Raw genomic sequence first — 25,290 nt, 5'->3', positions numbered from 1 at the left:
AAATTTGACGAATTTTTTATTATACGATTTGTGTTAAGTATATATACAAGTATATAAAAAAAATGTTTAACTCCAACTATTTCTCGATGTTTCGTATTTGTTTTATATTAAAAAGTAATATAATTTAGTTACAATATTAGTAGAGAAGGAAGAAAATATTTAACGGTGTATATTTTAGTGTTTGAGAAAACGAAGTAAGAAAAATATATAACAATTATTATCTCGCCTTTCATACATATCTGTACTTTTTTGATTCGGGCAATGTCTTTTTGAAGAACTATAAATAAATAAATTGTTGAGTTTTGATTTTCGATTTTTGATGTTATCGATTGACGGCAAACTCTCACCGAAACTTTAAACATTTTATTATTTTGGAAGTTTTGATATTTTTAATGCGAGACGTATTTGCGATCGATTATCGATTCCTTTTACCTTTTTAATAGATTAAATTATTTCTATTAATATAGATATAATTTATCTCCGGTAACATTTTTAAAGTTTATAGCTTTTATTAAAAAATTTATTACAAGGTTTCATAGTTAGAAAGAAAGAAACAATACGTTGCTTGTGGTTTACCGACTCTAATAACCTGAAATATTTAAATTACAAGTAGTTATTTTTATACCGTCTACTAAATTTAATTATTCAATGAAATAACTTTTTATTTGTATTTTTATTTTTAATATCTATATAAACGAAAATAAGATATAGTATTATCATGAAATTTAAACAGTTTTAAATATTATTACATCTTAGAAAAGTTTTGTGCAGAAATACTTATTTCTACACCTAACACAGACTCTATTGCTTTAATATTTTATATAACATTATCCTGTTACCACCGTTCTGTTAGTATGTTTTGATGAAGTGAATAACCGAATAACCACTATACAAATCTACTTGAATGCTGTTTTTTTTTTTTTTTTTTTGGTATGACATTGCGCTGGAATTGTTCATTGATCTTCTCTTCGTCAACCCAATGAAATCGATGTTTATCTTCATCTTCAGTTCCTCAATTTTCGAATTTTGAAACCAATATTAAAACGATTTTATATTACAAAGATAATAATTACCTCACTAAAACAGGAGGTAAACATTAAAAATTAAAAAACATGACTGCCAAAAAAAAAAAAAACTGTTTAATATAGGATAATTAAAGAGCGTACGGTTGACAATTTTGTATATAGTATAATTTTTTAATGTATACTACATACGTATTTATGTGTCGTTTGATACTCCCGGTAATGAAAGATTCCAACTCGGAGTCATACATCTAAATCGGTTCAGCCGTTGAGCTGCTACGGTGGAATAAACATATATATATACTAAATACATTACACTCCTTTATATAAATATATATATATATATATATATACACACTAAATAAAAACCATAAATAAATATCTATATTTTTTAATCTTTTTAACCAAAACTCCTCTCTAAATAAATAGTTTATGAATTCGCTGAACTGTACATATTAAAAAATGTTAAGGATAACTTCTTTTTTTTTAACAATATCTCAAAGTAGCTGTTTGAAGTTATATTGGTTTACAAAGAAAAAAAAAAGATTGTAGATACTAATACACACACGCTCATGCTTAACGCGCCCATTGAAAAAGAAAAAATTATAGAGATAGTAAGGAGACCAAGAACATGATAAAATACGTTGAGGATTAAATAGAAGGTTTGGGCAGAAGTTGCAGCAGTTTGGAATGAATCCAAAAAAGAAATATATATTTCAAAAAAAAAAAAAAAATTGAAATGAAAAGAAATAAAACTTTTTCTTTAACCGTTAATAAGATAGAAATGCTTGGATATTAAATTAATTGTAAAGAATTATTATCAAAGAACGCAAATTAGAAAGGATGAGTTAACCTTCTTTTAACTTTTTTCATATACTATTTCTTAATCAGCCGATTATGATTTTATCATTTATCGTTTTATTAGTGCAACATGCAAAAATGGTTAAATTGATTTTAATTAATAAAAAAGCTTTTAATATGAATTAATTTATTTATTTAGTACAGAGACTTTACCATAAGTAAAATATTTTTCCAAATGGTCCAAGCCATCTTTTTTTTTCATTTACTCATGCAAGATTAGCTTTAACGAAAAGTAACAAAATTCAAAAACTAATGTTTTAAAATCTGCAATAACACATTTAGAGTTGTAATATGAGACTTCAATTCTCTTAAAGTCTATTTGCGAATAACTTTTGCAGTGAGGATCAGGCTGAACGGTTTTTAGTACAACTTCCATAAACAGAATGTTTATTTGCACAACTGCTACGCTCCTACACCGGCCCTACCTTACCCAAACAAGTTCTATCACGTCTGCACACTCTTCAAATCTACTTGTGTATTGTGTATCCTAAAGAAGAGAATCAAAATATACTCAAAGATTGAAATAAATCATGGAAACCAACGTGGCCAACGTATCCGTTATTCTCGGAAATCATATTAAAGATTCTTTATGATCACGAACACAAACGTTGGTAAAAATTACGAAGTAGAACTTAACGTGGATTAAATGAGCTTCCATAGGTAGCTTCTGAAATTTTATCAAAAATTTTATCCAAATTGAGATTTTGAAAAGAAAAGTTAAGACCGGATGAAGCGTCTTATTCCTATACTTTAAACCGTTCCTTACGACCGGGTCGGGGATCGACGCTAAGAGAAAAAAACCTCGATAAAAGGGAATACCGGAGGGACTGCTATCGGATATCGAATTGACAAGGTGCGCAAAAAAACTAAAAATAGCCGATTTTCGAGGAGTCTACATATTGGACGCGTTACCCGCCAAACCGAAACCTATTGAGTCGGCGACAGTCAATCTACATCGCCGCACCGGTCAGGCAACGCATTGGGTTTTTCTTTCCTTTCTTACCTATATTTTCCAAAAAGGGACGAATTTTGCTTTCGTCTTATATTTTTTTCACGTCAATCTAAGAGATAATTTATAGAGATAGAGATTTGAGATATATCTCAAAATAAAACGTTATTTCAAATGCGAAATATAAATCTGACAACGCATTTTCCAAGGCAGATATAAAGAATTTTATATAAATAAACATAGTTTACCACTTATTTTATTTTTTCATACTTTAAAAATTTATAACTTTATGATATCAAAATTTATCTCTTTTACAATACGTATTTTTACGTTAAGAATTGATTTTTTTTTTAGATTAGAATGAAGAAAAAAGTCATAAATTCTAATTTATCAAATTTTATATATTTTTTAGGAGTATTTAGTAATCAAAATCAATTCACGGTCTTTATGAATGTATTGATATTAAATCTTAAATTACGGGTTTTCGTAGTATCATAACTTTTTTACGTCAAAATGAGATATTTTATTACACATAATTTTTACTTCCGTCTTTTAATTTTCTGAATTTAATTTTAGTAGCAATAAATTATTTTTATTTGGTAATATAACTAAAACTGAATTTATTACTTTTAATGAAATCAAAATTAATCATTTTTTTAATTAATTTTTGTTATAAGGTAAAAGGTTTCAAGCTTGCTACACATTTTAATAAGTTAATCTCAGATTTTTTTACGTTGGAAGTAAAATAAATTAACATAATATCTTAAATACAATTAGTTTTTAATTTAATAAAGTTATAATATTTGTTATAATTAAGACAGCGTGAAAGATAGTCGTACCATGTTGATGTTTCATATTTTTACTTCCTTGTACGAAGTAAAGAAAGTATTGTGGTCGCAAAAAATTTCAATTTTCAGATTTCAACGGAAATTTCCATTTTGACCATCCCTGAATCCATTTTGTTCGGCGTGACGTCTGTACGTACGTATGTATGTATCTCGCATAACTCAAAAAACGATTAGCTGTAGAATGTTGAAATTTTAAATATAGGACTGCTGTAACATTTTGTTGTGCACCTCCCCTTTTGATTACAATCAACTGAACCAAAAGAAATAAAAAAAATTTGGATTTTGGACATTTTCTTAACTGCAGAAATAAGCCCTCATTGAGAGCTTTTCAACGATGTAAGTGGTACTTTCACGGTATTTTCATTGGTTCCAGAGTTATAGACAAATAAAATTTTAATTAATGAAGTATTTGGACTTTAGGGGAAGGCACATCTGTTCGAATCAGACTTCATCTCCTTCTTTTAACTTTGTTTTTTTAATTTAAATATATTGATTTGTTAACAATTATTAACCTCTCATTGCAAAAAAAAAAAAAAAATTGTAAATATTTATAAAGTAAACAACTTTTGTAAAAAACATTTTTTGCTAAATGTCACCCTATCCCTAAAACTGTTTATTGATGTTAGCCTATAAATCACCTCATATCTCCAGAACTAGTCGACCGATTTTGATCAAACTTGGTCTCATTACGTCTGTATATGGGGCATTGATGCTATTAAATTTTCAATTGTATGGTCATGTGATGGGGAGACTGGGGGAAGAAACGAAATCGTCTCCAGATTTTGCATAATTAAGGTTTATTTTTTTATTTTTTATAATTTTGTGAAAAGTAAACAACGTTCGTAAAAAGTATTTTTTGCTAAATTTCACCCCCACCATTAAAAATGGTTTTAATTTTGAAGAGTTATAGAAAGCAGTACAAGGGGTTATTTTCGTTGCATTTTTTTTTGTTAAAAATTATGAAAAAACATCTTTAGTGTAAAATGTTTTTGCTAAATTGCATCCCCATTTCAAAAAATAGTAATAACTTTGAAACGTTGTAGAAGGTTTTTTCGTTGCAGTTTTTTCTACTAGCATCTCGTTGGATCCATAAATTTATTCCCCATCAATGTGAGATCTTAACCTAGCCACCCCCCTACTACCCATCACACATCCTACTTGGCGGCCGGACTGCTGCTGTAGTCGTCTGCGATGTTGTGACGTCACAGGTGAGCGGTAGAATTAAATAAATGTTACTTAAAGTGTAAAATGTATTTAAAGTGACCGCTAGTACCGTCACACCCGCACGAATGATATACGGTATGCGTCCACGCTTTATTTAGAATCATTGTAAACTAAAAATATTTAAATAAAATGATAAATTTTTTTAATTAAGTTCTGTGTATAAACCGTCCATCTGAAAAAAGCCACGTGACAGGAAAGTCCTACAACTGTGTTGTCAGATTTTTTGGTCTGATGATCATTTGAATTTTGGGAGGCTTAGTATGCTGATGGATATGCAACAGTGAATACCTGGCTCAATAAAGACGCCAACGGGTAGTAATCGCCTTCTTATTATAATAAGCCTGATATGGGATCTTTTTTTTTTAAATAGCTATGCTATTTTTTAGTAGCATCACTACTAAAAATTTTGTATTTTCACCCAGATATAAATACAAATATATAATTAGTTAATTATAAATAGACGAATATTATTTTCTACAGGCTGATTTTTAGGTACAATTTTTAGGAATTATTTTTTTTGAATTAAATAAAGAGAAAAAGTAAGAAAGAATTTTTTTTAATATTTCGGGGGTTTAAAAAAATTCAAAATCATACAACACACGATTGTGTACAGTTTTTTTTTGCAAAAAATAAGAATTATTAAGGTTTTATACGATTAACAATGACTACAAAACTATAGAGGTTAAAAATTTTAATAAAAAAAATATATTTAAAATCGCCTTTAATACTCAATTTTTGTATATTTTCTTTTAACTTTTCCTATTCCATACATCATGAAAATCCTTATAAACTCTAAGACTTATATCTCCGGTCATATTGATCTTGAGAGATTTGAATAGTTGCATTTTTTTTTTTTCATTTTATAATGTACTGTTAAAAAAACGCCTTATGCATTTTCATGGTTAAAAAACGTGAGAAGATTGACGAAGTAACATTAAAAAAAAACTTTTAACGTTATTTTTCTTTTTCTTTTTTAATACTTTCTGGCTTTTATTTTCTGTTTTCTTTCGTTTCGTGTATAAATCAATATGAAAAAAAAAAGAATAACATTTGCACCAATTTCTGTAGTTTAAGTACAAAAAAAAATATGAAAAATGTTTTTTTTTTGCTTCTATTATTTTCTCTGACTATTTCTGTAATTTATTTTCTTATATTTATTTTTCTGTCTTATGAGAGATTATTTTTTTAAATCTATACTTGAAATAAATATTACACTTTTATTTATTAAAATAAATTGGAGTTAATTACCTTTTTTGACGTAAGAAGCTTGTGTGATCTTAATACTTTCGCATCGTCAGCAATCTGTTGAGAAAATACTTCTACAGCCGCTAATCTTGCTCTTGCTAACTTTTCGTTTTCTTCCAGTACTGTTCTCCATACATTCCACATATTCCTAAAATTCAAAAAATAAATAATTTCTATTTGTTTTATTTTATTAATTTCTTATAAAGATATTTGTTAATAAAATATATCAGAAGTATTATTGGTAAGTCGGTGTGAGCAATGCCAGTTCTGGAATGTAGAAAGTAAGAATTGAGAGAAAAATGAAGAAAGAGAAATGTAAGTTGTATCGAGGCCATCTGCCAGGTTGTCTTCGAGAATACATAGAAAAAAGAAAAACATATTTTTAAATGTTTAATATTAGTTTCGTTACTCATAAATCAAAAGAAAGACTACATAAAAACCACTGGTTTTTCCTAATTAAAAATTACTTCTCGACCTCAAATTTACTACGTCACAATATTTTAGTATGTTCCAGACAACCAATTTACTTAATTTCTTCTAAACCAGAAGAATCTAATATTTTGCGAGAATCCGGCATGAATTTACAGTGATTTTTTCCTCATTTTAGGGATGGTTGACATTTTTCGACTTCCCTATATAGCATCATTTTCTTTTTTTCTGTTTAGCCTCCGGAACCATCGTAAGGTATTACTTCAGAGGATGAATGAGGATGACATATATGAATGTAAATGAAGTGTAGTCTTGTACAGTCTCAGGTCAACCATTCCTGTGCTGTGTGGTTAATTTAACCCAAATACCAAAGAACACCTACATAGCACACTGTTTAAGGTTAACAGTCCACCTTTTGCTCTGAACACCTTAGTAATAAAATTTCTGTTAATGAAATCACTTAATTTATGACATATATTGTGATATCATTCCTCACTAGCCCTCTCAACACTTTGCATTTCTCGTTCATTTCTTCTAGAATAACGCTAAATTGACCTTTCAATCTATCTCTACACTTATTACACTTATGTCAAACACAATATCTAACCCTAAATTTTTAGCAATAGCATTCACTGTTTGTTACACCTTACGCCTCTCTCCGCTACAACTTCTTTTCATTTTTTGAGTAACCTGTTGTTGGGAAGGGGGTAACATCTTTAATATATACTTATATACTTAATTCATTTCTAATTTGCTGCAGATTATGTGTGTGTGTGTGTGCGGTGCGCGCGCAATTTGACTATTTATATATAGTCAAGGCTTAGAATATGTAATACCTTGACTAGAAAAAGGGATTTGACATTCACCACTCAATATTATTTTGTTTAAATGTATTATTTTGGTTTCCACATTAAGTTTTTCAGTACGTACTTAGATGTTGTAATTTTGTATTATTTAGAGGCTGTAGGTCAGATATGTTTTGTAATACTTCGGGAGTTTCCCTAGGAAGTAACCTAGGCTCTCTTTTATTTTTATTATTATTACGATCCCTACCCGTTTCTCTTTTCAATAGATTTAATCCGACTATTGATTGCTATATTTAATGATAGTTTATCTCATGTTGTAAAGTTGTATCAACAATCGCTAACTAGTCATAGCAAATGAATAATTAAAACTAGGAAAGAGTCACTTTTCTTTAATAGCTTTTTGCAAATTTCAAACAGCTATTGAAAAAAATCAAGATGAAAATTTTTAATTCTATACGTTTTTCTCCTTTACAAATCTGAAAAACTTTTAATTAAATGAATGTTTTTAATCTTTCAGTATACTTCACGTCGTAATTAAAATTTCATTAATAAAAGAATGGCATCATTTAAATTTTTAGGATTAAAATAATCAATTAAATCAAGAAGTTAATGAAGTCATATTTAAAAATGCAATCGGTTCGCTGGTACAAAACAATCTCTATTAGAATGTACTGATTCAAATGGATGTAAATTATTTCAAAATATAGATTTGCATAAAAAAATAATTATTTTTTATAATCATTTTAGTAATTTTTAAAAGATTAAAAAACTTAACTCTTATAAAAATTATAAAACGAAACCGTCCACATCCTATGCAAATTATGTTTATTCATTTCTATAGACGTAGAGATGTATCTCCGTTTTAATTGAAATGATCACCTATGCCAGTAATAATTAAAAATAAAAATAGATTGGAGATTATTTCATTGTTTTTTCCATGCAATCTTTCCTTAGACATATACAACCTTCAAATATCAGTGTCAAACTTTCGTGGTGAACACTGTTATACATATGTCAATTGTACCACTTGAAAACTATAAATTAGAAGGGCAGGGATGCAACATTTAGTGATTTGAAAAGTGTAGGATACCCAAAAATGACCCTAAACGAACCGGCTTCGTTGTTTTACGAAGCTCCCTATTATAAAAATACCTAAAACTGAGGTAATACTTTCTTAAATTACCTAAACTTTTATTTAGAAAAATTAGACCACATGCGCTCCTTTTCTCTTTACCGAGCAGTTAAAATTTTTTCACATAATTTTGTTGTTTCTCGACATAAAATCCTTAATTTTGTGGCTTTATACAATTTTTTATTACATTTTTGATGTACATAAAGCATTTGAGATACATAAGATACTAATTGAATTGTAAAAAATAATATTTTAATGAAGTGCTATCCCTTTAATGAACTAACTTGTTTTATATTTTTAGGATTAATCATCACCTACGTTTCGTTGATTTTATCATACTGATAGGCAAGAATACATCTTTTTCATTACAAAACTACTACTACTTTACGCCTCATTTTTTTCTGGTGAACCTAAAATGGGATAGTTGTTATTTTTAAGTGTGGATACGTGATGTAAGGGAGTAATATTGTACTCGTATCATGTCATCTACAATCATTCTTGGTTTGAAAACTATGGTAAGATAGTTTTAAGTTGTTTAAAAAAATCGATTTTTAATGAAGATAAGATTTTTTTTTAATGATAAAAATCAAGAAATTAACAAAAAGACTTTCAATAATTATTGATATTTGCTTTAAAAATGGACTGTTGAGCGATCCTAGAACTACCACCGTATGCAAAACGGAATCTCAAATTGTCCAATGATAAGGCAACTCTGAGAATATATTTTTTACAGGTATTAATGAATACAGATAAACCGGACTGAATGAACAGAGCGCCCCATTATCGCGTAGCGACTTTGTTGGCTGTCCCCCATCCGTAAAGCGATATACAACCACTACACTATTGGCGTCTAAACCCTTTGTAAACTATAAATTTCCGTCGTGATAGTAGGGAGGCAACTCATTTTATCAATCATTTGACTTACAGAAATTAACATTTAATTAAGGATCCCTATCAGATTTTTCGAGCAATCAGAAAATAGACTGCTTCATTATATCAGTAATCTCCACTGCCCCAGGTAATAGGGAGGTCCTTTTACAGCTTGATCGTTTTCTTAAACAATAAGAAAATATACATTTATAATCTGAAGATATTGAATAAATTAATTAATTCAAGTGAAATTATTAATTATTATTTCAGTTAAACTAAATCTTCTACGTATAAAATACAAGTGCTTGTTTTTTTTTTAATTGACAAATAATGTTAAAAAAACAAAAAATGTAGCCTAGAGGTATAACATTTATTAGAATTCAATTTTTTTAATTACCTTATTATTAATTTTCTCTGAAATTTAATGATCAATTTTTAAAATATTAACCGTCTAAAACATTTAATAACAAAATTAACTTAGTTATTTTAAACGGTTGAATTAACCAATGTAATGATTTTATCTCTAAATTATTTAATTAAATATTGCAAATAAATGAGAGTTCGAATATTCTCGAAAACTAATTAATTATCATTTGAACAATCATTATTGATTTATCAACTTAATTAAAAGTATTTTTATGTATTAAACACCTGAATAAATATTTTCTATATTACACGTAACTGTGCGTAGGCTAATATAAAAAATATTTATTAACTAATTTGTCATCATAATTTTACAGTATTTATTTATTTTTATTTTACATAGGATTTATATATTTTAAAATTATCCGTTTAAAATTGTTCAGAAAAATTCTTAACACCTTTTTATCTAATATAAAAATTTAAAGCTAGATCGCATTTCAATTCTTAATCAATCATCGTAAGTAAATAAAAAATAAATTAGTTAAAATAAATATAAATAGAAATAAATTCATTAAGGAAATGAATTATGACACACTTTGATGTGTCACAAGAATTAATTGTAAAAAAATATAAAACACATTACATTCGCAATAAACCAATTCAACAACAATAAACCAGTTAAGTCTGTTTATTACACAATAACGATCACTTTGCGAAAATTACTAGAATACTTTTTTTTACTAGATTATTTTTTGTAAATTTGTTTACATGTTTTTCTTACGGTATAAGTTCACAGTAAGAAAGGATTTTTTTTAATTTAAAAGCGTTCCTCGCCAAATAAAATAAAATAAACAAAATAAAAATCTACAAAATTCACATATTTAGTTAAAGTTAAAGTCTGAATAGACATAACAAAAAAAAACTATCATTTATGATCAGTTTATATCTTTTTGTAATTAAAAAAAAAGATAAGAATATATATATCATCCCCGTCGCGGTTTCACCCACTCTATACGGTCACTTGGGTTTCCCGTTACGATCAATTTTTTTTTTTGCAATTTTATATTTTTCAATCAAGTAACCGGCGCCAAGTGCAACTAGTCGCGTCGCACATATGATAACAGTGGCAGTGGCTGTGTTTAATGAGCCGCCGCGCTGTACATCGTTGAACTCCTTAAAAAATTGAAATTCAAAAATACTCAAAAATGGTTTTTACATATTTTTTTGAACATTATTTGCAAGCCCAATTCTACTAAATATTTCGTTTAGTATTGTCAGAAAAAATTTCAATCATTGGTCAAATATTTTTTTTTTTTTTTCTTCATTCCTTTCAAGGTAGAATTTCACAAAAAGTAGAAATTAGTTTTTAGATATTCACATGAAGATTACGTACACCAATAATCAAGTTGATATCTTCATTTCTTACCGAGAAATTAAAGAAAAGCAGTAAATAATTGTTACTCCATTTTAATCCTTTAAATTCGGAATTTAAAAAAAAATACTTTCTTATTGTCCACTTTTCACCGTTGTGTATACAAAGTTTCATTAATTTATCTTCAGTAGTTTTAGCTGGGCGTTGATTATAAATGACTCGCGATATGTTATCTGTCTGTACCTATATAGCAACTTGTCCTGACTGATTCATCAAGCAACTGACTGATTCCTCAACGCTCAGCAAAAACTATTGAAGATTCATTGATGAAAATTTGTATACATATTTTTATTACGGTATAAGTGCACACTAAGAAAGGATTTTTTGTACATTTCGAGTTTAGGGTTAAAATGGAGTAACCATGAACTTTGCAGTTCATGTTAAGTAGTTCAAGTTAAGGCCTGTACTGATCAAACTGTTACAGAAATTACAATACACTGATAGTTTTTATAAATTGAACAGGCTTTAGTTTTTTATTTATTATTATTATTATTTTTAGCATGAGTTCAATGAACAGAGGGGGGTCCATCTGGCTAGACGGAAAGGGCGAGTGAAGCAATCTCTGACCGGCCAAACATCCCATGAACGCAAGTAACCATATAGCGCGGGCGAAGCTGCGACGGGTCTGCTAGTTTTTTTTATATATATTATTAAAATAAATTAGTAGTTATTTTATTATTATATTAGCATCATTTTAGCAATGATGAAAAACATAATTAATATCTCTTGCTAAAATAATATCTTCATATTTGTATGAAGTCAAATAAAAATTATAATTAATATGAAACTTTTCTTTTTAAATAGAAGGCATCCTACAATTAAATAAATCAATTATATTGTATGGGTTTAATAAAATACTTTTTGTTTAATTTAATTATATTATCACCGGTAACTACAGACCTAAATCCTATTATAGCTATCTTTATCATGTTTTTATGGTAAGAAATGAATTTTTAGTGAAAAAACCGCCTGACGGGATTCAGACTAAGAGTCTTAGAGATAAAAGATAGAGAGGCTACCACTCTGCTACTTTGAAATAATTTATAAGGCTCATTCATAAATTAATGATATAGATAGCTGTGGCAGAAAAAAGTTGGTAAGAGGGTTCGGATACTTTCAGAACAGTATGAAGTTAATCTTATGATGACTTTTGATCACCTGTTTGAGTAAAAATGTGTTTTCTTTATAACCTCAAAATTTAATTTTACGATGGCGAATCCTCTTGAAATTTACGAATTACTTGAACAGCATGCACTGATCCATTTTTTGGTTTCTGAAGATGAGAAACCGATTAACATTACTTTCATATGACCAAACAATACGGGCAAAGATATATGAACCGCAGACATTTTTACAAATGGATAAACATATTTAAAGACGGTTGAACTTCAGCGACTGACGGGCACCGTTCTAGACTTCTAGTTGAAGTTTCAAGAAAGTTAAGTGCTTCAAACTCGCATAAAATTATAGATTATAGTGAAAGCTTCAAGTGTTGATACAGTTCATAACTTATCACCAATAAGCTCAAGTTAAGTAACACAAACGCAAGATGGGTTCCAAAGGTGTTAACAGTTCACCGTAAGGTACTTCGCATATCCACCAAGGTGAAACTACGGTATCAGCAGGAAGATGATGCTTTTTTGGACAGTATCCTATCCTATGATGAAATATGAATGTTCTGTTATAAACCGAAATCTCTCTCTGGTCAAACTCTGGCCAAAAAGGCCAGAGCATAGAATGGAAAAGCACAAGTTCACCTATTAAGAAAAAATTCCGAACCCGACTGTAAGCAGGATGCAAAAGTCCCGGTTTTTGTAGATTTTTTAGAAGATCAATGAACAATAAACAGCTCTTACTACTGTGACACGTTTATAAACAAAGTGATGCCAGAAATGTTGAAAAAACGCCCTGGATTTCAGTACAAACGCATCATTCTGTTTCACGATAACATCCGTCTTCACACGTCTCGGGTAACTATAGAAACCATTTAAAAATTGCATAGGTAAGTATTACCTAATCCTCCCATACAATTCTGACTTGACTCGATCGGATTTCCACTTGCTCGGTCCATTGAAGGAGGCATTATTTTGTATGAAGGTTAATGGCAATGACAACGTCAGATAAAATATGCTAAATTGGCTCCGACATCAAGATAATGATTTCTTTACAGTAGGCATAAATAAGCTGATTCATTAATAAAATAAGTATATTAATGTTGCTGCAGATTATGTTGAAAAGGGAGAGAAAAAAGTATCGCATTGATTAAATAAACCGTTTTGGCTCCGGAGCATTTTTTTTCTATTATTGAAAGACCCTTTTATTATCAATGTATATTATTTGTTTTTTATTACAAACAATAATTTTTCGGAATTTTTATTAAAGCATCTTTCAAAATAAGTAAAATTGTTACAAAATTTAACAAATAAATTTGGTATTTTTATACTATTAAAATTAAATTTTATTCTCTTTAATATTACTTGGTAATAAACAGTTCTTGGTAGGTATCGAAAACCTTAGAAATGTTTTCGATAACATTTCATAGTTTTTTTTTTTATCACTTGCAACAACGCTTAACGGCGTTATATTTAACGCAAATATAAAAACATTTTATAATTCTTGTACATCCTTTTAAAGTAGTTTTACATTTTAAAAGTAAGTACCTGTACTTTATATTTTTATAGAAAATTTGAATTAAGAATAATGGGGAAAAAATTTACTATTTTTTTTTTTTTTTTTTTTTTTAATTTCATTGTAACAAATGAAGATATTAACTTAATTTAATATACCTATTAAATTATTATTTCATATATTTAAATAGGATAATAATATTTTGGATTTTCTTTCTTTTTTTTAATATGAATGAGTAAATTTAATTTTAACGTAATCAATATTTTTCCTAAAGCGTAAAATGAAAAATGAACTGGTCCGTTTTTCTTTTATTGCTTTTACAACAGCTTCAAATGTTAAGCTTTATTGATGTGTTTTACATTGCGAATTCATGTCAGAGTAGTGTTATACGGTGGGCGATTTTAGGCCATTTGTTTAAATATTTATTTGTAAATTTGTTTTTATTTTGTCTTTTCTCTTATACGTTATTCCTTGAATAAGCTAAATGGGGATTTACATTGTTTTCTTTATTTCTAAAAACTACATCAACCATTATTAAAGATTTAAGTAAATACGATGTATTTATTCTTTTTTATTTGTACTATAAGCTATGTAGATAATTCATATATCTATAAACCCATAAGTTTTATATATATATATATATATATATATATATATATATATATATATATACATATATATATATATATATATATGTATATATATATATATATATATATATATATATGTGTGTGTGTGTTTAAATATCGATCTTTTTTTTTTAACAGACTTCAAAAATGGAGGTTATGTATTCGACCATATACAGAGTGTTTCTAAAATGGAGGGCTAACTATACGTTTTCGGATTCTACTAGTAAAACTAAACAAAAATTATCCTTAGGAAATATGGCAATTTCTTCTTCGTTCTCCCGATGTCCGCCATTTTGTTATTTTTATACAAAAATTTATATTTCAAATTCGGATAGATGAATCACATTAATATTTGGTAAGCGTCTTGGTAATAAAGTTTTAAAATTACCAAAAAATCAGGACTTAAATACTAACGCAAATTACAAAATGGCGGCCATGTTAATTTTTCAATCCGCTATATCTCCATAAATACTAATTTTATCAAAATCTATGTTTTTCTAAAATGCTAAGCCTTTTATTTTGAATAAAATGACATTTTATTTTTTTTAAATAGGTTAATAAATAGTTGATTTATGGGAAAAATGATGTAATTTTGTGTCACAATTATTAAGTCTGTTACTGTGAGAAATATTAATTACTTAATTTGATATTAATTTACAATTCTAGAATTAACAATAAATAAAAACAATTCATATTTCATTGAATTGAACGTAAAGTGGAGAACATGAAAACCGACACAAAATTACATAAATTTTCTGCCATAACTCAGCTATTTTTGTTAACAGATTTTAAAAAGTTAAGTGTCATTTTGTTAAAAATAAAAGGGTTAATATTTTAAAAAGTAACATAAATTTTGATAAAACTAATATTTATGGAGAAATAACGGACTGAAAAATAAAAATAGCCATCATTTTGTAATTTTTGTTGGTATTTAAGTCCTGATTTTTTGCTAATATTAAAACTTTATTACCAAGATGCTTACCAAATATTAATGTGATTACTCTATCCGAACTTGAGATTTAAATTCTTGTATAAAAATAACAAAATTGCGGATATCGGGAAAACGAAGGAGAAATTTCCATTTTTCTTAAGAATTTTTTTTGTTTGGTTTTCCTAGTAGAATCCGAAAAAAATATAGCCAGCTCAACATTTTAGAAACACTCTGAATATTTTCTTTATGCTTGTTCGTACATAACGTTTTTCCTATTAATCCGTTTGGAGTAAATGTTATTGTAATCGACGCGCAGCTGCGTCTTGCGGTGGTACCATGATGATGGTAAAACTTTTCTGACAAAAAAATTTGTCTAAAAATTGACTAATTTTTTTTCTTCGTCCGGCGGGTAGGTAGGAATAGTGGAAATCCTGATATTCCATATGTATGCATCACGTTAGATGATGTTATATGATCTTATGTAGGGCAGATAATGCGAGTTTCTGCACAAGATAAGTAGCCATGTCAATAAAATCATCAAAAATCGATATATCTCTCTTAAAGCTTTCAAACCTAACATTACATGTACATTATTATACATACAATATACATTATATATACATAATATACAGTATCGGTAGGGACAGTGGGAATCTTATAACACTATATACGTGCATCAAATTACATGGTCTTTTGCGGTCTCAACGACAACAATTAAAAACAATTAATGTTTTATCGAATTGAACGTATAGTGGAGGATATGAAAACAGAACAAATTACATCAATATTTCTGCCATAACTCGTCTATTTGTTAATTAATTTAACAAAATAAGATGTCATTTTATTTAAAATAAAAGGCTTAATAATTTAGTAAATAATATAAAATTAATATGATAATAATATTGATAAAACTAATATTTATGGAGATATAACTAATTGAAAAAAAAATATGGCCATCATTTTATAATTTGCGAAGGTAATTAAGTCCTGATTTTTTGATAATTTCAAAACTTTATTATCAAGAAACTTACCAAATATTAGTGTGATTCGTCTTTTCGAATTTGAGTTATAAATTTTTATACAAAAATAACAAAATGGCCGACAGGGGGAGAACGAAGGAGAAATTGTCATTTTTCCCAAGGATATTCTTTGTTTAGTTTTACAAGTAGAATCCGAAAAAGTATAGACAGCCCACCATTTTAGAAACACTGTAGATTTTTTCCTTAATTTTCAAATATTTTTTTTAACTATTTTTCTTTTTAATCCTTACCTCTGAAAGACCAGATTTCAATTTTCAATTGAAATTTTGAAATTTCAAGAAGGTGAATTCTTTGCAGTTTTCTTTTTACTTAATATTCTCTTATTCTTTGAGCTTGCTGTTCAATTTTCGATTCAATTTTCTCTTTATAAACTTTTCTTTCTGATGTTTCATTTTTGAGATGTTTTGGTTTTTTAGATAGATTTTAACCTCATTCATCTAATTAATTTCAGTTAACCATCTATAAAAATAATTAATTATTTGTTTTAGATGATTATTGGCCTTTCTAAAAAGGTGTCCTAAGGAAAATAATCTTTGTTTTTTTCATTATTGTAATTAAATTTTCAGTGTGTTGATATATTCTTTCGTTATGTCTCTGTCTATAATTTCTGTTTTCATAAACTGGACCTAGAATTTTCCGAATTATCTTTCTTTCTATTTTTTAACTCTTTCATTTTTAAATTTATATTTAGGCATTAAAGTTGTTGTGGTTTACAATCATATTGTAGTGCCTGATTTTTAATTTTTGTAGAGGCATTTTTTATTGTAAATATTGTATATTTTTTAAATTTATTTTTGTTAATTATTTAAAAATATAAAGTATGATAAATGAATCGTTTAGTTTTATCTACATTTGCAAGATGGTACGTAGGTTGATTAGTTTTAACAGTAAACAAACTCAGTATGTTTTGTTTATGTTTGTCATATAAAACTCAGTTTTACGTATACTATCTCAATTACAATTTGCCTCTTCTTGACATTTTATGTTGAAGGATGCTTTCAGATTGATGATATTATTAAATTCCTGATAATTCCACAGTTTGCAAAGTCTGTGGTATAACCAAACGCGTTCTTCTATTTTCCGACACTTTGAAGCTTATATTTAGTTATTTTATACGCTTTTCTACGCTTTTCCTTAATTTTCCATTAACCATCAAACAAATCTTAATAAATCTATTTAATTTAATTTCCAGTTGATAAAGTAATAATAACTTACTAAAAAAAAAAAAACCGTGTTATTTTATTTGGAATTCGAATTTCAAAATAAAACCTATCATTTAAATCCATTCACGTATGGTGTTTACATAATTATAATTAACAGTTTAACGTGTCTTTTCTTACAAGAATTATTTTACTCTTTTCTAGTTTAACTTCTTCACCCGTAGTGTCTTTTGATCACTTCACAGCCTTTTCAGTTCTTTTCTTTTTAATTTAACATCGAACTGAATACGATAAATTCCAATCATGAGTTCCAATCAGTGAAAACTTGAAAAACTGGTTCTACAGTTAAAAATATTTACCCTAATGTATTTAATCTCACCTCCTTTAATATTGTTTACGAATGTTAATACTGTGTTAAATGGTAATAAAAACGCTAATTAAAAAAGAAAACTCATTAAATACAGACGAGAAATAATTCACGATTGGTTGTGGAAGGTGTGCGTAGAAGCACGGGGAAAGATAAAATTACAAAAGAATAAGAAAAATAACTGCTTACAGGAAGAAGATCATCAGCTTTGAGAACTGCAAAACAATTTGTCTGCCTTCAATTTCCTTGAGAGTCTGTACTAAGATCCTAGAGAAATATTACGACAAGAAATGAAAGAATACCTCAAAGAATCGCAGCCAACATTATGAGACAAAACACAAGATTGTGTTTTTACTTTGAGGCAGATTTTGGAAATATTTCCCAGTAGGAAAAGAAATTATTTAGCTATTTCCAGTCTTACCTTGTCCCAACAAATGAGCGATAATAGGTTCTCAAAAATATTTAAATCTCAGAAAATTTTATTAGAAAGCGTGATTGAAATGTGTTTTATAGGAATGATAGGAATGTAAGTGGAATAGTTAGAATCAGAGCAGAAAAATCAAGAGAATTTGAGATGAGGAAGATACGGATATTGGGACTGGATTACAAATAGTTCATGTAATGGCTGAAGTATCCCTTATGCGTAACGGAAAAAGGGGAGAAAAATAAGTAAAGCGAGAGAATAAAAAGTTATAGATAAAATATGTCAAATATTGAAAATCATTAAAAAAATAAAAAACTGTTCTTCTTTGAACTTAGAGAAGCTGTGCTTCTGACTGCAAACCACTCTTTTTATGAAGTTGTCCTGTTAAATGTTAAAAATTGGAAACTTTGAGCATTTATTCTGAAGGAGTAGACGGGTTAAAGAAGACATTCATTTTTTTTTACTACTCTCTTAACAGTAGGCTTCTAAAAGAAACGACACTCATTCATTTTTTAATTTATATATTTTTTAACATAACTGGTAATCTCCAATAGTTTCCGGCAAAGTTTTCACTAAAATACAAATATCTTGAGATAGTGAAAACTGGTTAATGGCGTGTTTTTATTTACCCCTTGTTCGATTTTCATAAAAAAATTAATAGCATGACATTGGTAAAATCAACAGATATGAAAAAAATCCCTTTCGGCACGCCGGAAGGCGGAGGTAGATTTCACCGGTGCTAAGTAAAGGATGAAAAAGATTTCCAACTTAAAGTTAAGAAAAACTTCAATTTTACTCAATACGAATATGCTTGCGTATGAAAAAGTTTCACATGTTTAGCATACGACAAGCCCAACATCTTTCAATTCCAGCAAAGTTTTGGTCATCCCTTGCTGTAAGAGTTGGTCATATCAAAAATTATTTCAGATAAATGTTTTAGGTAATGTTAAACGACGACTAACTAACACTTTAACTGATTCGATACTGTGCGTATTAAGGAAGGTATGATTTTTTGTCCTTGAAACCCCATTTTTTTCCAACCCTTGGGCTAATGGTTGGTGATATAAAAAAATTTACTTAGATGAATTTTAGGTCCTCATCAAAAAAGAGTAGTAGGAACTTTAATAAAATTAGATATTTTAGTTAATAAGAAATTTATAGCGATATTTTGTTTTTTTCGAAAAAGCCTCTCCCCATTTCCACCCGCATGGTCCGATTTTGCCCATTAATAAACTTGACCGAGATTTGGGGTCGTTATATTTTATGTATCAATTTGAAAGTGATTGGTGTAAAATTAGGGCAGTTATCGTGTCCACAAAAACGTGAAATATATATATATAAATGTATATATAAACTTTTGAACTGACGGTGATTATGGGGTTTGGAGGATGTGAAACGCCAAGATATGTCGAAATTTTCTGGAAGTCGAATATTAATAATGTAAATTAATAATAACTTTAAAAATTAATAATGTAAACAAACATTTATTAAATGAAAAAAATGCAAATAACTTGGAAAACAAATTCAATATAATATTTATAATGACAAAAATTATAAACTATTTGTCTGTTGATACTGATTATTTATTTAACCGCTCCCTCAAATTAATTCATAAACTATCTAATCCGAATATGAAAGCCAATAAAAAATGAAATCAATGACAATACATATTCAACCTACAATATCGCAGATTCCACTTATCATTAACACGGTCGCTACGGTACGGCGTATTTATGTGTCTTAATAGTGAGTTTCTGTACGCTTGTCGTCGTTTGCGAAATTCCAGTACAGTGCTGAACGGTAAGTTATTTAACTTTGTGCTGTACGGGCCTAATTGTTGCCGTATTGTAGTTGACGACTGTGGGTTACGGCACATAACGTGCCTATGTAATGAATATTTAATTTTACTTTATAGAAAATATGTTAACTAACTGCAGTTGAAACGGTTCTTTTCTACATATTTTTATTTATCGACTATTTGTAATAATTATTAAGGGTAATTTCGTTAGAATGTTCCGTGCCAGCCAGCATCATTTTCGTTATTAAAATTTGACAAATTTTCTATAAAATATTTTTTTATTGTAATTTATAATGGTATATAATTAATTTATAGTATTAACTTAAAAAAGATGAAAAATAAAATTAGTAATTTCAGATTATATAAATTTATAATTAAATATATAATTAAATATTATTCTTATATTTATGAATTTAAAAAAATCAATTATTCTCAATGATATCATCACGAAATAATATTATGCTGAAAAAAGTAATTAAGTCAAAAATAATTAATTTTATTAATTATTTAATAATATGGATGAAGTTTATAAGCAAACGTTTATATGAAGCGATTCAGATCCAATTATCTTGCAATAAATTTTATGTTTCCTCTAATGTTTATATTATTAAAATATATACATTTGAATGGATGTTTTTTTTTTTAAAGAAAAATAATAAGATGACAAATCAAAAAAAGTGAGTAATAGATAAGGAGACGTAATATAATTAATCTAGTTTACAAATAAAGACCAGCATTTATAAGAATAATTAATATTATGAATTTTTTATTGAATAATTTATTGAACAACTTGAAATAAAAATTATGAAAGAAAATAAAATTGAAAGAAAGATATTAAAAAACATTGTGATATGGGGTACGGCACAAATGTATACCAAACAAAAATCCAAAGTCAATCAGTTCAGCATATAAAGTAAATCCATTTAAAACTACACGAACTGTACAAAACCTCAGGACGGGCCAATATGCGCCGTAACACATAGTAAGTAATTACTATACGGCATTATAATTGCTCGTATAGCAAGATGGTTAAGTTCCTATTATACCCGCCGCAGCGAACGTGTAACCGCCCTCACAAATTACTTCATTAATTATCTAATACAAACAGGAAAGCCGATAAAAATTAAACCAATGACAACACATATTCAACCTGTAATATCACAAACTACACTTATCATTAACCGGCCTCTCAGATTACTTCACTACCTAACTAATCAGAATAGGAAGCCGCGTTTCCGATAAACGACCTGCAAATATACCGGTGCAATGCCCGCTAATACACCAGCCGTCTCGGCCGAGACAGTCCGGTACGCCGACGCCACTTTTAGAGCAGCTCGCCGTTGCAAAACTACTAGTTTCTTTATATTCGTCTTTCTGCTCAATGTTGGGAACCCAGCAGGTATCGCGTATAATACAATCGCCATTGCGGCCGTCATCAACAGCCTCCGTTACGCCGCCCGGGGCCCCACGACGCTTCCATTTGCGACGCCCAATGCATTTGTCACTCGTTCAGCTCGGCTGGTGACTTCAAACATATGTTTATTAAATAAACCTGATTGTTCAAACTAATTGCAAAGATAGGAGAAAACTGCTATAATCATTTCTTTATAAAATAATTACTTAAAAATAAATAAATAAAATAAATTTTATTTGTATCTATTTTTACACTCTTGTATTTTACACTAATGATATCTTGTATTATTATCACCTGGTTGTAGATTTTTAACTTTTATAAATTATTTTTAATTTTTACGTTATTTTATACTAGTAATACTTTAGTACTTTTGCACAAGTTTTAGTAATAAGTCAATTATTTCATATGTAGATTATATATTACAAATAAAAGAATATGAAGTATAAAATTTTTATCAACAGATAACATCATGAATAAATGTGAAAGTTAAATATATATTTAACTTTCCCGTCTAGCGCTATAGCAGAGCTATAGATGCAGAAGGGAAAGTATTGTAATCGGTCCATTTTGGGCATATGCGGTTTTCATCGTATCTTGAAGTTTTGACACTATAGAACCCAAATACCAGATGAAAATTTTCCGTGCAAGACCGAACACACACATCTATGTACGTACGTGTATGTGTGTGTGTGTGTGTTTTCAGTCTTTCACTCCTTATATTTCCAGAACTACTAGACCGATTTTGACCAAACTTAGTGAGATTATATCTGTATATGGACCATGCATATGCTATTACATTACATTACATTGTCAATTTAAAAGGTCAAGGGGGTGAGGTTGTAGAGCAAGTTCACCTTCGGTATCTCGAAATTTTGCCTAATTAAGATCTTATTTTTCTTAGGCACATTTATTAACAATTAAGAAAAATAATAATATCTGCAAAAACATATTTTTCAAAATCGCACTTTCACCCAAAAAAATTCTCTAAAATGCCTTAAATAAACGTCAATTAGAACCCTCTCTCGCCACAAGGAGTGCTAGTGTAGCACTGACGTACAGCTGTTGTAGAAAAATATTATATATTTAAATAAAATGATAAATATTTTAAATTAGGTGATGTGTATAGGCCGTGCATCTGAAAAAAGCCGCGTGACGGGAAGGTCCTACAACTGTATTGTCAGCTTTTAAATATTTATAATTATATACTACAGATACGGGAGAGTTATAATATATTATTGAATCTTGGTCTGTCAGCTGTTAGTACACCTTAAGTAGTTTTAGGAGATAAATCAAGAGAAAGTGGGTTGGGTGGTTAATGTATATTACTGTTAAGTTATAAAGTGAACTGAGTTGTATAAAGATAGACAGATAGACAGAAATAAGGATGGGTAAGGAAAGAGATAGATTACAAGCTTCCATTCTCTTTAATACTCATGGGACTACATTGCTGCCTGTTACTCTGACCAGTGTTAAATTTAATAATGGGATATCGTTCCACTGTAGTAACAATGACAGTATTATCTATATGTATATATGAGCTTCCAATTATGTTACAATCCATATTTTGAAAACCTTGTCTCCTGTAGAATAATTTATAATAAATTCAATATTGATAACATTACTAATATTTCTTTAATATTCCAGCATTAATTATAGTTACCAATATTATATAAATTAGTAATTTAGCAGAGCCCTTCACAAGCATTCCTATATGTACAAAACCGCTAAATTGAGTTTTTCATCCCACTATTACTGAGAAATTTTAGCATTCTCTTGATGTTGCTCAATCGGTTGAGCAAATTCTTCATACTTCAATCAATGTTTAATTAACAACAATTGCTTTCGAATATTGAGCAATCTAGGAGTAACTGGTTTTTTAGATCATTTATATTTACACCTCACAGTTAGTCTGAGACTGAGAAGAACCAAACAAGTGGACATGAGTTAGTTATCATATTGTGCCCAATCTTTAGCTGCGACAGGATTACCAAGGTTTCTTTACTCTCGTTTCTTCTGTTGTTTGGAGTGAAAGATTTCTCTCCCTTCAACAAACATTTTCTCCTGGATAGGAGTCCATCATGGTTGTGAATGGACTTACAACCAGAGCTTATTTCATTGAGCATGTAGTTTGATACGGGTTTTCTTTGTGAAGTCACTCGTAGCCCGATTCCGGGACGACGCGTAGGAAAATTATATCCGACCCAAGACGAATGTTTTACCGTTTCAGTTCCTCCTCAATTATTTCATTAGGGATGACTGGAAACACATTCGAGAGAACGATCCGTTTGAATCTGATTAACAAGGGGCGAATCTCCATGAAGAGGAGATTTCAAGATAACTTGGAATTATTATAAGTAAATATAAATACAAAATTAACAAAAAAAAAAGAATGTAAAATCAGTTAATAAAAAATTATAAAAAATAAATAAAAAATTACGAAACTCAAAAATTTTAATAATAAAAATAGTATGTAGGTAATAAATAACAATTTTAAAAATAGTACGTAGTATTTCTTCAAACGAAGTGAAAAGTAAACTTAATTACCGTATGAACTACTTTTCACTTTCGACTCGGACTGCCTAAAATAGTTTTAATACTTTAATTTAGAAAAAAATTAATTAATCATCACAAAAAGAAAACAATTGTTTTGGATGTTGTTTCAATTATTGTTTAACGTAACAAATTGTTTGAATTTTGGAATAACGTACCTCTGTCTAATTTTTTAATACACAATCAATTCTTGTTTAATAATAATAATAAATAAAGACGTATAGAAAAAAGATAATTTAAAAGTAAAGATTCTAATAAAAAGTTGTTTAATATTGTTATATTTTTAAGGTAAATTTTGGTGGCTTTTAAGTAAAAATTGTTTTTTTACTAAAAATATCGTGTTATTTTTTTAGTAAAAATACAATTTTTTTTATTTTTTAACCTCCGGGTACACTGTTGTGTATTGCTTCAGAGGATGATATGAATAATTTGTGTGTGAAAATGCCATGCCTGACCGGGATTCGAACCCGGACCTCCGGATGAAAGGCCGAAATTACAAATTACATTAAGATAAATGTTATATTTTAAAGATAAATATTCCCCTTTTTATATAAAAATTCGAAATATTTGAGTTACACATTTCTGGATTATTTTTTTTATAACTAATGAATGTATATCATTATTAATTTTGTGTTGATATAATCAATATTGACAATTTTTAATAAGTTGCTTTAGTTAAAGTGTTAAATTTCGTGTGTGTAGTTATTTATACTTTGTATAACAGATTTATTTAATCAGCCAGTTATATTATTTTATAGTATTATATCCTCTATTTTTAAAATATTTTTCTTCTTTGATGGTAATTCCTAATCTGGCTTGTCCTTTGGATTAACTAATTGCCTTCTATCTATTGTTTTTATTATTTAGGAGAGAAGGAGTATAATACTTTAAAAAATATTGTAATTTATATAAAGTGCTTCTTTTTTGTAAAAAATATATCTTCTGATGCTGGTTATAAAAAAGTTATTTATTAAAAAAAATTCCGCAAAGATATTATACATTAACAAAATTATTTAAGAAAAAAAATGTCCGCTACACTGTTCAGTAATCCATCATATTATATACAATATGTACATTACAGTTAGCTATGTACCATATATTATAGATAAATATTTCCTTATTTACCATATAATATATACTATTTATCACGTCGTCATTGATGGAAGTC

The 25,290-nt window shown here is 28.3% G+C and overlaps 1 protein-coding gene across 1 annotated transcript in view; it reads right to left on the bottom strand.

The window, feature by feature from the left end:
* Window positions 1-25,290, bottom strand: part of nwk (FCH and double SH3 domains nervous wreck) — a 421,122-nt gene that overhangs the window by 327,375 nt on the left and 68,457 nt on the right. Inside the window, exon 5 of the mRNA XM_075374151.1 lies at window positions 6,153-6,297. Within this exon, the coding sequence (XP_075230266.1) occupies window positions 6,153-6,297 (145 nt within the window). The remainder of the gene's footprint in view (window positions 1-6,152; window positions 6,298-25,290) is intronic.

This window comes from Lycorma delicatula, chromosome 8, assembly GCF_047948215.1.
Source record: "Lycorma delicatula isolate Av1 chromosome 8, ASM4794821v1, whole genome shotgun sequence".
In the NCBI taxonomy this organism is placed as follows: domain Eukaryota; kingdom Metazoa; phylum Arthropoda; class Insecta; order Hemiptera; family Fulgoridae; genus Lycorma; species Lycorma delicatula.
The sequence above is the reverse complement of the archived record's forward strand: the minus strand, read 5'-3'. Positions and strand labels throughout refer to the sequence as shown.